The sequence below is a fragment of the Diadema setosum genome, chromosome 10, assembly GCF_964275005.1.
Source record: "Diadema setosum chromosome 10, eeDiaSeto1, whole genome shotgun sequence".
NCBI classification, from domain to species: domain Eukaryota; kingdom Metazoa; phylum Echinodermata; class Echinoidea; order Diadematoida; family Diadematidae; genus Diadema; species Diadema setosum.
The window spans coordinates 36,985,157-37,001,386 of NC_092694.1; the positions used below are offsets into that span (position 1 = coordinate 36,985,157).

Sequence of the window (16,230 nt, forward strand, 5' to 3'; positions counted from 1 at the left end):
AGTCATCCAATATGCTTTTAAAAGATTTTATGTATCTACATGTATTAGTTATTACATGACAATTTTGTCCCACTCTTTGACATGCCATTCAATTGTATACATAGTGCACATTGTAAATGTAATGCAAGTGTAACCTGCCGACGATGTAATGACAAGTATGGGATTTCCTGGAAATATTGCAGAAATGCATAAACCTTGCACTCATTTTTGGTGCAGCAGTGCGACAGACCTGGTGTACATGGAGGCTGTGATGTTGCAAATTCCTGTTCAACAACAGCTTGATGGAGAATATCCTTGCAGAATTCATACCACTGCACTAATAGTTAATAGTGTAGTGTGGGTAAAGTATAAATGTACATATACAAGTACATGAACTTTGCTCAGATACAGTGGTGCAGTCAACCCCTATCAGGTCAGCTGTCTGCTATACCTACCATGCCGAAATAGTTTTCCATCTTTCCTATCAATTCTCTAAAATCTACCCAACCCAGCGAAAGTTTGCATTGTCACCCGCCCCCCCCCCCCCCATCCCCCTTGTGCAGAGCACGATAAGATCCAGCTCCATTGAAGAAACAGTCCTTATACTGTAGTAGGCTTGACTGTTCATGGACAGAGTATTTGTCTTCTCAGGGGAACTTTATGAGAAAATACATGGTATCTGGAAGGTGGTTGAAAAATTGTGTTTCTACATGTCGGCCCATTTCATCAAGCATCTTCAGTCCTCGAATGCAATTTGTTAGTGAGTGTCAGAATTTTACCTGTCTTGTTCACATGTATGTTCCCTTGCCTTCTAGCCCCTCCACCACAACAGAGAAACACCTGTGAAGGCCCTTTTGGTCATGTGGTATGTTCTGGAATCATGAATAAACTCTCATGACTGCATAGATAACCAGAATGCTTGAATTGATTCATTTATTATGAAAACTTGGTAGAAAGTAGAAAGTTGTATACAGTGTACATACGATACATCATTAAAAAGTTGCAAGAAGTAACTTTCCATGTAACAATAAGAATATTTGAGAAAATGCTGGTATAGTTATGAACAACCAGCTTGCAACTGCAACTTCGCTGTAATGCATTTCTAGCATAAACGCCTTTATGAAGTACAGCCTTGAAAAGATGTTTCTATAAACATGCTCATACATTTTGTTCTTACAATAATGTGGCACAAACAGCAATTACATTTCACACTCATTAAATTGTTCTATTGTCTATTAAACATGAACAGCCCACCTTCCTTTGCTTACACAATATACACATAAACAGCCAAACATAGACGTTAAATCTCAATTTCAATTGCATATACAGTACAAACTTTGTTGCAGTATCTACATTATAAACACAAGACATCCTTTCCTTCACGCATTCTACACAAGTTGCCAGTTTACATTTGTCTGTATTTGTGCATGTGTGTGTGTGTGTTGAAGAAGAATGGGCATTGTGTATAATTTATGTTTTGAAGTTTGAGAAATTATACGTCTGAAGTTACTTCTAAAGTTACTGTACTCATAATCTTAACAAATTTTGAAGCATTCTCCACATTACATGCATGTCTCATTGTGGTGTTACTGTGACATGATACCATTTGATTAATTCCTTTATGCTGGTCTCTTAAACTTAAATTAGCCCTTTTTTGTTTTTTCTTAAACTTGATATCTTTTTAAAAGCAAAATTTCATATTCAAAAATGCCTAAAGACACACTCAAATAAGAACTTCACCTCTTTCCCCAGTATAAATATAAAGTATAAAATCCACTTTTAACTGACGACGACCCACACATCACAAGATTCCCATCATACATGTACATACCAACCTCCCTGAAACTTGGGAGCCATTTTCCACTGATTTCTAGGCTTTGGCTATCATCATTGCACATTTCCAAATCTTTGAACAGATATCAACAAGCAATGGTCTCACAGTATACATCTTCAAATGGGTCTAGGGCAATTGCCCCCTGGGCAATTACCCCAGACCCTTCCCCTGACCCTAATCATTATCGTAATCCTAATCCTGAACCTAATCCTAACCCTAACCCAAACTCCTTACACTAACCAGTATTTAGCCAGGGGGCAATTGTCCTGATGCACTTCAAATAAATGTCATAGCAAACAGGAAAGAGGAGCATCAAGGGTAAAAAAATATCCCAGAATATCAATATTTACCACACAAATAAAAAAAAAATCCTGCATACATATAGTAGATCATGTATAGAACTGGTGACCACATGGTATTCCCCTTTCACATTTCTTGTCTTCTTGTGTCTCATTCTGTCACTGTTACTCTTGGATATGTTCTATCTGGTGCCACAAAACTAATGTCACATGTCAAACCGATTTATCATTCCCCTAAAATAAAATGTCCATGCACCGAACAAGAGGCAAAGTGTTGTAGTGCTGGAAGGAATGCACACCAGGGTTTTAGCCTATCTGAATCGCCATTCACACCATTAATGCCACGGGGTGATCTACCTAATACACATGTATATTTCTAGTTTACGCAAGCATGTCCTCTACCAGCATGCGTCTATCCATTCCAACAAGCAATTTGCCTCGACATGTACTACAGTATGCATCACATCAAGCAAAACTGAAACTAAATAAAAAGAAAAAGAAAATGAACAAGGTTGAGGGGATCTGAATAGTGCTGTTATTCCTAAGCAATGCAGAGTGGTCCCTTTTTAACCCTTGTTAACCTTTTCTGTGCCAGGGACTTTGGGCTGTGTGTACAACACTATGGAGTTTTCTGTGTCAACTGGCACTCAAAGCAGGCAAAGGGTTGACAAAGACGAATCCTCTTGCCATGGCATGTTTGTCTATATCATACAATTCTGATGAAGTGTGACAACCCCCTCCTTCCCCCACAATCATCCACGAAAATGTCCTCATTACTTCATGTAAGGAATGAGGTTTTTGATGAACCATGTGTCGGTGAACTGAAGGTGATCACCAGGGGCTGTGAGAAAGACTAGCTTCTTGTCCTTGTCCATCTGCTTCAGGCCAAGTTTGTCCTACAGTGAACATAAAAAAGCAAAGACACAAAATGAGAGTATGAAGAAAGATGATCTATTGCATGGAGTGGCATGCAATGTGTGCCTTGCAACTTTTAAATATCTTTTCCATAGACAAAGGTAACCTCCAAAGCTTGTTCTTGTTGTTGACTTTGACAATCAGGATAAAATCAAACCGAAGGGACCAGACAACCATTTCATAAAAATTAGACATTACACAAGAAAGTCAGAGAATCTTAAAATCTTCTTGTGTTCTCATGAAACCAAGATGACATCACATTCACATATGCAAATTAAATGTGATGATGTCATCTCTTCACATGTTCTGCATCAACATGCACACAAAGTACTCCATAACCAGACATTTCTGCGCGCGAAAAATTTTCACGAATTTCACAAGGAGCCAAGATTCGTCAAATTAAAACGCACATGAAAGTTCTTGTCTACACTATATGCATTGAATGCCAGTTGCAATTTGCGAAAAATTTCATGCTGTAAATACTTCTGGTTTTACAGTATTTGCTTACACTTTAATTTCTTCTTTTGTCATGAACTACCAGTATACAAGGAATAAATTGTGCTCTTGTAATTTTTTAAAAATCTGTAAGGTAACAGGTACGGAGGAAAGGCAAGAAAAAAATAAATGGTGGTATGCAGTCAAACGACTTACCTCTATGTAGAGTGGACTTTCTCGCAGTGTGTACAGCTTGGAGGTTGTGCCATTTTGGTAGAAGCCAAACCACTGATGAACAGAATATGAGAAATGATCATATGTTTAGCATCAAGCAGGCTTCTGGCTAACTGCAGAACAGCAGCAAAATCAAATGTTATATAGATGATGACTGGCGGGGAAGGGAACATACCGAATGTTCCATCCGAAGGGTTTGAAATGCTATTGAGGGACTTATAGTCTCCCGAAATAGCATTTCAAAACCTGAGGGTGGAACGTTTGGTATGTTCCCGACAACAAAAGTCATCATCTGTTATATTATATGGGTTAGTCAAATACCATCATTATCAATTGATTTCACGCTCTGAAAGTGGCGCATCAAACCGTACACCGTACCTTATTGATATCATGGTACGCTTAGCGTAAAGGTCCAGCACGCGCACAACGCACTTGATCGCACCTAGCTCGCGCAGAGCCAAATTCACTGTGCGTGCGGGTATTTGTTATGTGAAAATGTTTTCCCATGGGAGAACATAACAAGAATGTTCACCAATGGGCTAACATAACGAATGTACCTCCATCACGCGACTGTGTTTAGCCAATCACTCCTCGGTATTTGACTAACCCATTTAATATATGTGATGTATCATAGATAGAGAATAGATAGAGAAAAAAAACAACAACAACAACATTCTACTGACTTTGTTTTTCATAATTTTCTCAAATGGTACACAAACATTAAAGAAAATACTTCTGAACATGCATTCATCTCAAGAATGTTGCAGAAATACAAAGAATCTATGCTGCAAAAGCTTTAACTTGTGCACATTCTTTACATTTCAACTGATGGGTGGTACTTGAGCTCAACAGATGAGTCGGCAACGGTTGCAAAGGTACCAAGGATACTAACCTCTGACTCCTTGGGTTGAACCATGGTGTCCTCGCCAAACATGACCATCACAAACTTGTTCAGCTTCATCAGGTTCTGCTTGTAAGTCTGGTTCACAAACTAAGGCAACAACCAAGAGCAGAGATGCCAACTGTAACTTTTTTGCTGCACTTTATACTGTTTGCTGTTTTTGTTGTTGTTGTTGTTGTTGTTCTTTGTTGTTTTTAGCCAAAATACTGCCGGTTTCATGGACAATACTGTTCTCCCTAAATTGTATAACTACACATGTCCATCACAGGAGAGGAAAATATACTATTTTTCTGCCAAAAAATGTCTTTTCTGAAGGAAAAAAAATGTCTTTTCTGCCAAAAAAGCACTCACCATACACTAAACGGCATAAGACATGTACATTATGTAGTGCACACACACACACACACACACACACACACACACACACATGCATACTGACATACTGTACATGTACATGAATACACAACCACGCTACCCCTCCCTCGGCGCGACCCTCTAGCTGTCCCTGCGTTCTCGCAATGATGTAGAGTAATCGCAACTGGGTTCTTCTGTCACCTCTCTTCGAACACAAAATATGTGGATTAAAAGCTAGCACTTTCTTAAACATTCATAGAATTCTTGGACACGTAGGGCGTTCTGTGTAAATACATATCCACAACCATGGGAAATGATTACCCAGAACTGATGTGGGAACGTCAATGAAAAGTCCTTCAATCATTCAATCATCACGGCTTGATTGTTTACTTGCCGCGATCACTGCACTGTACATGTGTTGTAGCGATCTAGCTCGCCATTGAAGAGTTTGTTTGCAAAAACCGATAAGTCCATATTTGTCAAATGGAGATATTTGCGATTAAAGGTCAAGAAAAACAAAGAGAATAATAAGAAAATTTTTGCTTCTTTTGACCATAACTTCAAAAATATACCTTTATATGTAGTGATCAATATATCATTTAAAAGGTATTATTTTGTACTTTATGACAGAAACCCTATTTCAAAATCTTCAAAAATGGACTTATCGGTTTTTGCAAACAAACTCTTCATATATACACATGTACAGAAAAGTGAAGGCGGGCAGCGAGCTGAAATGTATGTGTACTGGATGGACGGAGGTCAAAACACACCAGTCCGAAGCTTGCTTTGTAAGTTTGATGTAAACGACAACTGATAGGGAATCTTTGAAATATTGTTGTGGTATTTTGGTAGATTTTTTGTGTAAAATATCAACGAAATCAAAGATCGCTTGAAGAAAAATTGTCCCGTTTATCAGAGGTCCCCACCCGATTATCCAGTGAAAATAATGTGCATTGGAAATGTTTCTGGGAAGCGTATGTCATTAAGCGAGGTTCCCGATTATCAGATGCCCGGTTATGCGATGAATACTGTATAAATAAAGGCTGTTGGGTGTACTCAAGAAACTGAACAAAGGTTATATGTTCTAGTGGCCACTTGCTTTGTGATATCAGATAATTGAGTTTTGCTTTTAAATATTTGTTTGTCATTCTTTTTGTGGTGGTGCTAAACAGCTGATACAGAAACTGAGGTGTCTCTTGGTACGCGTACATGTTCAATGCAAATTTTACATTCTCCTGTTAAAAAAACAAACAAACAAACAAACCTTACTCCATAAGTGATGAATGATAACAGTATTTTTACGTAAAAAGGAATGATTCCTGTTCACTGAAGAATACATCAATAGCAAAACTGGATAAAATTCAATGAGCCCTATACTCACATTCTCCTGATTAAGTGGCGCCAGAAATTTGCTGACTTTGCGATACTCGTCCAAGGCGAAGGGATCCTGCCAGTACTCAGCCTGTACTAGGCTGCAAAAGGGAAGAAGAATTGGAGAAGAAGTTTCCTTTAAATGTAGTCTGTAAGTTTAGTTACAGCAGAGGTGCGCAAAGCAGTATTAGGAGATTGTTCTTGCAGGAACAGTAGAAGCAGAAGTGAAGTAGTGGTAGAAGTAGTAGTAGAAGATAATGTTGTATAGTAGTAGTAGTAGTAGTAGTAGTAGTAGTAGTAGTAGTAGTAGTAGTAGTAGTAGTAGTAGTAGTAGTAGTAGTAGTAGTAGTAGTAGTAGTAGTAGTAGTAGTAGTACAATAGGAGTAGAAGTAGTAGTAGTAGAAGATATGTAGTAGTAGTAGTAGTAGTAATATCAGAAGCAGTAGTACTAGTAGTAGTGGCAGTAGAAGTAGTAGTAGTAGTAGTAGTAGTAGTAGTAGTAGTAGTAGTAGTAGTAATATCAGAAGCAGTAGTACTAGTAGTAGTGGCAGTAGTAGTAGAAGTAGTAGTAGTAGTAGTAGTAGTAGTAGTAGTAGTAGTAATAGTAGTAGTAATAGTAGTGGTAGTATCAGTAGAAGATATGTAGTAGTAGTAGTAGTAGCAGTAGTAGTAGTAGTAGTAGTAGTAGTAATAGTAGTGGTAGTAGTAGTAGTAGTAGTAGTAGTAGTAGTAGTAGTAGTAGAAGAAGTAGTAGTAATTAAACATTTATACAAGGTGTAATAATGACTTTCTTATTTCCATGGAATTTTTAAAATCAGTAATGACGGAGCTTCATTAAAGGATTTCACAGAAGAAAAAGCATTATAACACAACAAATTCATAATTATTGGTAGGGCCTTTGCTTGCAAAGTTTTTTTTTTTTGGGGGGGGGGGGAGGGGAGGGGGACGGGGCTCATTCTATTAAAAGTGACCACTTCAGTAGCTAAATCATACACACACACAAATTTACAGGAGTGTAGGATATGAGATCCTGTGTGAACTCTACAAATCACTTTCATCAATGTACGTATGAATAAAATTCCAAAAGACTTGTAATAAACCAAAAAGTTTACACCAGTATTGAGCTACAAACATTAACGATTACTATACATGTATACTTCAAACGATACAAGTCACAAAGAAAATATTTACCAATAAAAATATTGTTGAAAAGGTGTTGATACTTACTGATCCTGGACAAATCTTTTTTGACAGATTGACATCACAGTCCAGGCATGCAAGACAGAAAGTGGAAGATACAATACAAGCTTTCTAAAATCATCAGTAATGTAAAAGTAATCTGTGTTCCCAACCCCATGAATAATCAACATCTTAATTACTGGAACTTTACTCATGTACCAACATTCCATCTGTAGCTAAGGTGAAGCTCTGCACAAATGTTGCAATTCAGAACAAGCCAGAGGCAAGCCATTTTACCATATTCATGAGTGCATTTGAACTTACAACTCTCAAAACAACCACCTAATTGGCAAACAAAGAAGGAAAAATGGGCAAGTTATGTATCATAATACGGGGGAGAAAATTGTGTATATTACATATCATCACTTGAGAAAAATACTGGTAAGGGCAGTAAGGTGCCACACATGCCATAGATTATGGGAACTTTAAAGGACAAGTCCACCTTTATAGACATGTGGATTGAGTGAATGCAGCAATATTAGTAGAACACATCATTGAGAGTTTGAGGAAAATCGGACATTCCGTTCAAAAGTTATCAATTTGTGATGTTTCTTCGCAGTCACTGCTGGATGAGAAGACTACTACAACTTGTGAGGTCACATGTGTACGATATAAAGAAAATATAAAGAAAATTCAACATATTTTCACTTTTCTGGCTTTATAAAAGGTCACTTGACTTCCCTCTTTCAGAAAGCAAGGGGAATAATATTACCCTTAACATACGTAAGTGACAGGTTGATGAAATACACACTTTTTTTTAAAAGTAAAATTTTGTGAAATTCTCTTTACATTTTCCTTTATCGTTGTACGCATGTGACATCATACACTGTAAAGTGTAGTAGTCTTCTCATCCAGCAGTGACTGCGCAGACACTTAAAAAATTCATAACTTTTGAACGGATTGTCAGATTTTCCCCAAATGTTCACTGATGTGTTCTACTATAAATATTAATGCATGCACTTTATAATAATCCACATGCATATGAAGGTGAATTTGTCCTTTAACGCCCTTTTACTATGTGTATCTAAACCAACAATATTCATACGAGTCACAGGCATTTGATTCATTCAGAAACTATAGCATTCAATAAAGTCTCGAGGCACTGCTGCACTGCTGCGGGACGTCAAATATGTGGCCTCTGTGGGAATTTACACCAACTACAGTGTACAAGATACCCTGTATGTGGTCTGACATGGGTTGTCTATCTAAAAAAATAAAACAATCAACAAACAGCCTACAAACTGAGAGTCTTAAAGGTCCTATTTACTAATGGGAGCAGTGATTTAAAAGATGAACTTTAGATGCATACGTATAGGTCAGTTGTACATGTATCACAAAACATCCTACTATATGAAATTGTTGCCATAGAGCCCAAAATATAGGGAGATATCACTATTTTTCTCATTAAACCATTTAGACTGTTTAGTCTGGAAATATTCTTATTATAACTATTGTTCACATTTTGTACATTTAACAAAACTTAACATCCATAATACTGGCTCAAATTCTTTACATGATTGGTTGTTTCTATCTCTAACTCACATTGTAGAACTATTTTGAAGCACTGGTGCTGGGTTTTTGTTTCATCTGCAAATGGTAAATTATGCCTTGTAAATGCCTTCAAATGGTAAATTATGCCAAGTCTACAAATTTGGGCCTTTCTCCTAATACTCACTCAGTGTATGCACCAAGGTTAAGTAGCTCCCTGGCATAGTTACAGAGAGCACTGCTGTCACCTGGACATCTGGGGAACCCATACACGCCTGCGAGTTGGGAAACAAAGAAATAATACTTTGAAGGTTAACCAGATGCCAGTGCGTAAATGACACAACACAGTCGTGTAATACTGGATTCCCACCGTCTTGCAACCTAATATGCATGCCACAACTGGCTCTTGGTATATAGTTGATAACATAGAGATCATATCTGATCTTGCGGTCAGTTGTGTGAATGTAGAAAAGTTTAAGATGGTTCTAAAATTGTATTCGATCAATAAGATTGGCACTACTGACCTCGAGATCTACATTGTACTAATAAAGATCACCATGTTTTTTATACTCCACAATTCATTCCACAATTTCAATCATGGCACAAATTGTGATGGACATGAATAAACATTCCATGATTAGCCTCAAATGGCCAATCATGGCATGCATAGCAGATTGCAGGACTTTGGGAACCTGGCATAACAAGAGATTGCTTGTTTAAGGGATCATATAGTTTCAATTGAAACCTAACTTCAGGTTTCTAACATTTTGGGAGAGATAATGAAAAACCTTTTATGGAATATGAAAGAGCATGGAATTCCAAGAGAGATTTAATGTTTAATTGGTGAAAATTGGTTTTGAAATGGCTGAGATACCCAAACCAAAGCAATCCTAATAATAAGAGGTGGGACCCACCTCTTCTTTGGATCACTTTGTTTTATTTTGTTTCTAGATATCTCAGCCATTCCAAAACCAACTTCCATCAAACAAACTTTGAAGTCCTCTTAGAATGGTATGTTCTGTACTATTTCATGAGTGCTTTCTTTGTATCTCACAAAAAGTTAAAAGCACATTCTTCGTCTCCACCAATACTATACCATCCCTTTAACATCTTCTCATTAACAAATCATTCTTCGACTGTTTTTTTTTTCCCATTAGAAAGCATCTTGAAAAATGGTCGCAGAACATATGATAAATTTAGAATTTTATAACCAACAGAATAATTTTTTTCTTCTCATTAACAAAGAATTCTTGGATTTTTTTTTTCCCATTAGAAAGCATCTTGACAAATGGTCCCAAACCATACAATAAATTTAGAATTTTATAATTAACCCTATTCTAACTGGGCTATTTGAGACCAAGTTTTTACTGAGGGGGGGTCAATTTGACCCCCCCTTCAGATCTTGGCCGCTGATCGCGCGATCGCCGCAAAATTTTGCCTGAAGATAGAGCTGGATGTCAACTACAAGATTACATGGTCATACAATAGAAAAATATTTCCTTTCTATTTTTAATAAATTAATTATGCAAATTTGTGCATGAAATCATATTTTCATCTATAACTCCATTAAAAAGACTGGAGGATTGCTAAATTTTTGTGTCAGAATTCCTCAAGACACATCAAACAATTTTCATGTCAAAAAATAGCACAATCGAAATCAATTTCTTTTGTTTTTTATTGTTTTGTTAATTTCTTATGTATTTTATTGTTTTTTCGACCTTTTGTTTTCTATTGTTTTTTAGCCAAAATTTGTTGCAGGCACTTTTTCAGGCTTATCTACACTAGAATTGATTAATTTTAATGGTTAAAAGTTGAAATAATCTAATTTATATCAGTTTAACCAAAAAACACAATTTGCATTGGATTTGCACACGATATCATGAATTTGAGCTGTTTTTTGGTTGACATGCATATGCAAAACATTACATAACTTCAAAACGGTGCACCCAGACGTCGCAAATTTGGTCTCAAAATATGCGGGAGACTTCAATGAAAAAAGTCGTGAAACGACGCGGCAAAATCTTTGCGCGTTGCGAAATCGTGGCGCGAAACGTCGAGGGGGGGGGGTCAATTTGACCCCCCCCCCCCCCCAGTTAGAATAGGGTTAATAGAATAATTTCTTTTTTTTCCAGCCAATAATCAGCCATGTCCATAGGACATGAATACAGTACAAAAAGCAGGGCATGACACCTCACATCTGCAGACATCCAACCACAAATGCAAGCTTGATGCATATGTGCACTTAATTCACGATTGTTTTATTAGTCTACATACTGAATGTAAACTTCTACAGTCACATATTACTATATTACTGGTTTAAATGCTGGATATCAAGGGGCTTCTTACCTTGGTGTTGTCCACCTGCCGAGATCAGGTTATGCATGGGAGGATTAGGACATATCTGAGCAACACCGCGTCTGGAAAGAGAACCAAAAAAAAAAAAAAAAAAAAAAAATCTCATAATAGATAAATAAAAACATTACAGATAGATAGATAAATAGATAGAAAGATATAGAAAGATAGATAGATAGATACATACATACATACATACGTAAATACATACATACATACATACATACATACATACATACATGTAGATAGATAGTAGAGGCTCTGAGCTGGACCTTCACGAAAATTTCAGACTTGAGAGTTTGGTAAGTTATACAAATGCATTGATCATTGTGTCTGCCAGGTGCATACAGGATTAAAAACCTCACATTAAGCAGCCGTCTGACATTTCCAACTAGGCGTTAGATTGTCATACAAGGTAATGCTTCACCAAGTACTGCAACCAAAGACTCAGAGTCAGCACCACCTGGTACCTTACTTTATATTAGTTGCTACTCTTTCTGCAAAAATTTGTGCATCCAACATTAACATCCCATGCTTGTAAGCACCAATTAACTAGAGTAAAGGAAGCGAAAAACCAATTCTCTTCTTCTCCTTCTCCTTCTTTCTTTTTCAACAGTTTTTTTTAAATGAGACAACGTAATACCGTCATATGGTTGTATGGGAGGTGCACAGAAAAAGGAGGAAAAATTGTGATTTCCATTTCAGGTAATTTATGACAAATTTCAAATTGGCTCCCGACCTGTCTGTAGTGGCTGTCTGTTGTGTTTCTCTCGAGTGTTTGCAATTTTTATTTATACAACTGTAAGTGTTGGTTTGGTTGTACCACATACAGTCTATGGTTGCTCACAGTGTGAAGCCTCACTTTCTACTCTTATGAAGACTTACAGAAACTGGCCTCCTTGTGAGAAACCGATGGCATTGTATCCATTCTTCAGCTTGGGATCTTTAGCGATGATGTCACAGGCCATCTTGACTTGGGTGAAACCATCCATCAAGAATCCGTTTGCCATATCCTATAATGAATAAGCAGGGTTCCACATTAAAGAAACTCAACATTACTGCAAAAGTGGAAAATTTTGCAAGAACAATTTTTTGCGCTCAGTCAGGTAAGATTAACTTTGCATTTTTTTTTTTATTGAGTGGAAGTAAAATATACACATAAAATTGTATTGCATACAACAAGCAAAAATGTTCTCCATTCTTTTTATTTTGGCACTTATTGTACAACTGTAAGTCACAATGAATGCGCTAACATTTCCACTTAAACAGTACACTGCTGGGAAAACTCCATGGAATTCAATCAAACCACACTGCCTCAATCTGAGAGATTTCATTATACATTTCTTTGTTTCATATCATTTTGACAGGAACATTGCAAAGTGGTGCTCTACTATTTGCCACTACTTTTAACCTTAAGTTGAAGTAGAGCTGCTTTCATGAAAAAAGTTCTTTCAAGATACATATTGTTATATCCTAGGCAACATTTTTCACAGTTTTCATGTGCTTTGAAAATAGTAAAATCTTAACCCCACTGGTAGTACACAAACCCTGAAGCCAGCACTGTGACAAGATACAGTCTGACAAATCATAATTTATATGTGTTGCGAGTTAAAGAATTAACTCCCATTGGTTGGCTTACATCGACGATGTTATCACCAATGTGTTGAGAGTTAAAGAATCAACTCCCACTGGTTGGCTTGCATCGACAATGTTATCACCAATGTGTTGAGAGTTAAAGAATCAACTCCCACTGGCTGGCTTACATCGACAATGTTATCACCAATGTGTTGAGTGTTAAAGAATCAACTTCCACAGGTGGCTTACATCGACAATTTTATCACCAATGTGTTGAGTGTTAAAGAATCAACTCCCACTGGCTGGCTTACATCGACAATGTTATCACCAATGTGTTGAGTGTTAAAGAATCAACTCCCACTGGCTGGCTTACATCGACAATGTTATCACCAATGTGTTGAGAGTTAAAGAATCAACTCCCACTGGCTGGCTTACATCGACAATGTTATCACCAATGTGTTGAGAGTTAAAGAATCAACTCCCACTGGTTGGCTTACATCAACGATGTTATCACCAATCTCCAAGGAGAGGACGTAGATACCAGGGATCTGTTTCTCCACCAGACTTTTGATGCTCCCCATACTAAGGGGATTGCAGCAACTGTCACCTGCAGTTTGGCAAAAGAGAATGATTTTTTCTTACATAATAAAAATGTAAAACATCTTCATCAAGGTTCATCTCCCATGCCAAAATTCAACCATGTGCATCTAAAATTCAACCATGTGCATCGAACATTCAACCATGTGCATCTATTCTAAGTTTGTACATAGTGGCTGGCGGTCAAATTTTGGATGGGTTACGGTCGAATTATGGGTAGCTTGCTATGCATTTGTACAATGCACATTTACTGCCATGAGAAATCAGAATCTGCACATAAAAATGTACACTGAAGTGACAATAGGATTCATTTCACATGAAGAACATTAATTAGCAAGCTCAGCTGTCATTCTCATTGGGTTTAGAATGAAGTTTCACAAACATGCAAAAATCAAAGGAAAATTCTAACTCAGTACTCAAGTATTATTATTATTTGTGTGTGTGTGTGTGTGTGTGTGTGTGTTGTCATTATCATACTCCCGCATACTCAAAGAGTATAAGAGGGTTTAGGAATCTGTGTGTGGTTAGTCAGCGGTTCATCAAAAAGTTTGTGTTGCGAACGTTTTCTATATTTTTTAATCAATTTTGATGAAATTTGGGGTATATGGTGATATTGAGTGATTATTTCCATAAATTTGAAGTAATTGAATTTAAATTTGGTGTATAATGATGAAAATGAGGTGTACATTTGTTAGATCTATACGATTCTCGTGTGTGTTTGCTGGAAAAGGTATTGCCGTAGTAATATTATTTTTTTCAAAATTTTGTGGGGTGAATTATTTCCACACCATTAAGTAATGCTATTTCAAATTTGGAATGTGTAATGATTTATAGGTGTAGTTATGTAAGACACACTTTGTGTTATTTTGATAAGGCACTGCCATGGTTATGGTATAGATCTAGGACATTTTTTGGAGTGAATTATAAAACATATATTGGGATATATGTACAATGTAGGTGATATATTGTTTGGTGTATAATGATGATGCAGGAGGGGATACTAATGAATATATTTATGAGTTGAATAATTGTATGAAAGTGATATATATTCATAGATTTGTACAGTTGTAAATGTCGGGTTAATGTACATTATGTTGTTATGGTGCATACGTTAATGTGTATAGTTTCAATCATATTCTGTGTTATGCCTGTGGTGTACCTGTGATGTATTGAACGTTTATTTTGTTGTGATATCCAATGTACATAGAATTTCCAGAGTGGACAATACAGTAATCACTCACTCACTCACTCAATCAATCACTTACTCAATCAATCAATCAATCAATCAATCAATCAATCAATCAATCATTTAACTGACATCCTGACACAAAAGAAACTAACTAGGGTTCTAGTCTTTTTTATATTAGGAAATGGAACTAAACTTACACATCTGCACTCTTTCCCTCCTTTTCTTTTCTTCTTCTGTTTCTTCTTCTCCTTTCAATTGCAATTTTGATCTTGCCGAGTGTCCTCGATCAACTAGCTGTTTGTTTATACATCACATAAAGCCGCAAAGGTCAGCATCGCACATTGCAGTAAATTAATGTGTTCTTTTTTAATAAAGTCCACAAGATGATCTAACATTGTAATAAACTGTATTCCCCACTCTAAAGCAATTGCTTACACCTAGGAAAAAAGTCTTTGTACTCTTTTTTAACAATGTTTCTGGTTATTTGCAAGGTGGATCAACTGAACTGATATCATATCAGTGATATTTGTTAATGTGTGTAGACAAATAATTCCACAAAAAAAGAGGGTAAATGTTTATACTTAGGCCTTTAGGGTCTAGAAATAGATTTATACGGGTTGCGGCAAAAGTTACTCATTCAATTACTGACGTTACTTAATACTTTAGGCCTAGGGTCATACTAACTGTTAGACTAGATTTAGCTCTAGATCTACGTCTAGCCTGTTTTCTTCTTCTTCTTTTCCTCCTCCTCCTCTTTCTTCTCTCTTTTCTTTCCTTTTGCTTTCACAATATTGAACGTATGGGACTACACTAGGTCTAGTAAGTAGTAAGATTTGCCCAAGAACATCGTCGCATCAGAATCTATACATGAAAACGAGAATTAGATATATCTAACAACCAGTAAAACGACTTACCCATTCCATGCCAGATCACCAAAGGAAGAGTCGTGTTATTTGCACCCTGACAAATTGTCAAGAAGGCTGCGAAACACACGAGCGCGATTTCGGATTTCATGGTTCTTCGTTTTCTCGTATACACAGGTAATTGTTGATATACAAAGCTCTGATTTTTCGGCTTGTGTGTGTGTGTGTGTAGAGTTCGGTACTGTACTGTGGTTGAATTGAAGTGCACTATAATTGCAGAGTCAGCTGACCTTGATCATGTGACCGGTACGGAAAATCCACTAGTTATGGAAACCGCCACCGACGTCCGCTCGTAAACAATCCTTTGGCAGGATTAGGATTAGGGTTAGGGTTAGGGAAGAGTGCAAGGGTGGGTAATTCATTGCCCTAGTCTTGCCTAGTAAATTTGTTTCTTCACCTAGTGGGCCTAGGGTGATACATTTTATTTTGATCTAAACATGGTCCATGATTTGATATGATTTTATAGGTAGTAGACCTACCGTACTAATGAAAACATACGGATAGGCCTAAGTAATTGACTTTTATGGCGATGGAGTGATTTCTTT

General features: G+C 36.9%; 1 protein-coding gene across 1 annotated transcript; it reads right to left on the minus strand.

The window, feature by feature from the left end:
- Nucleotides 1-895: 895 nt before the first annotated feature.
- LOC140234519 (palmitoyl-protein thioesterase 1-like) lies at nt 896-15,852 on the minus strand. The gene is made up of 10 exons (XM_072314561.1): nt 15,677-15,852; nt 13,474-13,583; nt 12,287-12,414; nt 11,396-11,466; nt 9,237-9,324; nt 7,550-7,564; nt 6,333-6,423; nt 4,589-4,687; nt 3,679-3,750; nt 896-3,008 (listed from the first exon to the last, which is right to left on the minus strand). Exons 1-10 carry the CDS (start codon nt 15,774-15,776, stop codon nt 2,886-2,888), a joined length of 897 nt encoding a protein of 298 aa, XP_072170662.1. The 5' UTR covers nt 15,777-15,852; the 3' UTR covers nt 896-2,885.
- Nucleotides 15,853-16,230: the final 378 nt, after the last annotated feature.

Coding starts and splice junctions, on each gene's coding strand:
- LOC140234519 (XM_072314561.1), bottom strand. CDS start 15,776: ATGAAATCCGAAATCGCGCTCGTGTGTTTCGCAGCCTTCTTGACAATT. Junction 12,415..13,473: donor TTGGTGATAACATCGTTGAT/GTAAGCCAACCA, acceptor TATTCATTATAG/GATATGGCAAACGGATTCTT. Junction 3,751..4,588: donor TTCAACCCAAGGAGTCAGAG/GTTAGTATCCTT, acceptor TCTGTTCATCAG/TGGTTTGGCTTCTACCAAAA.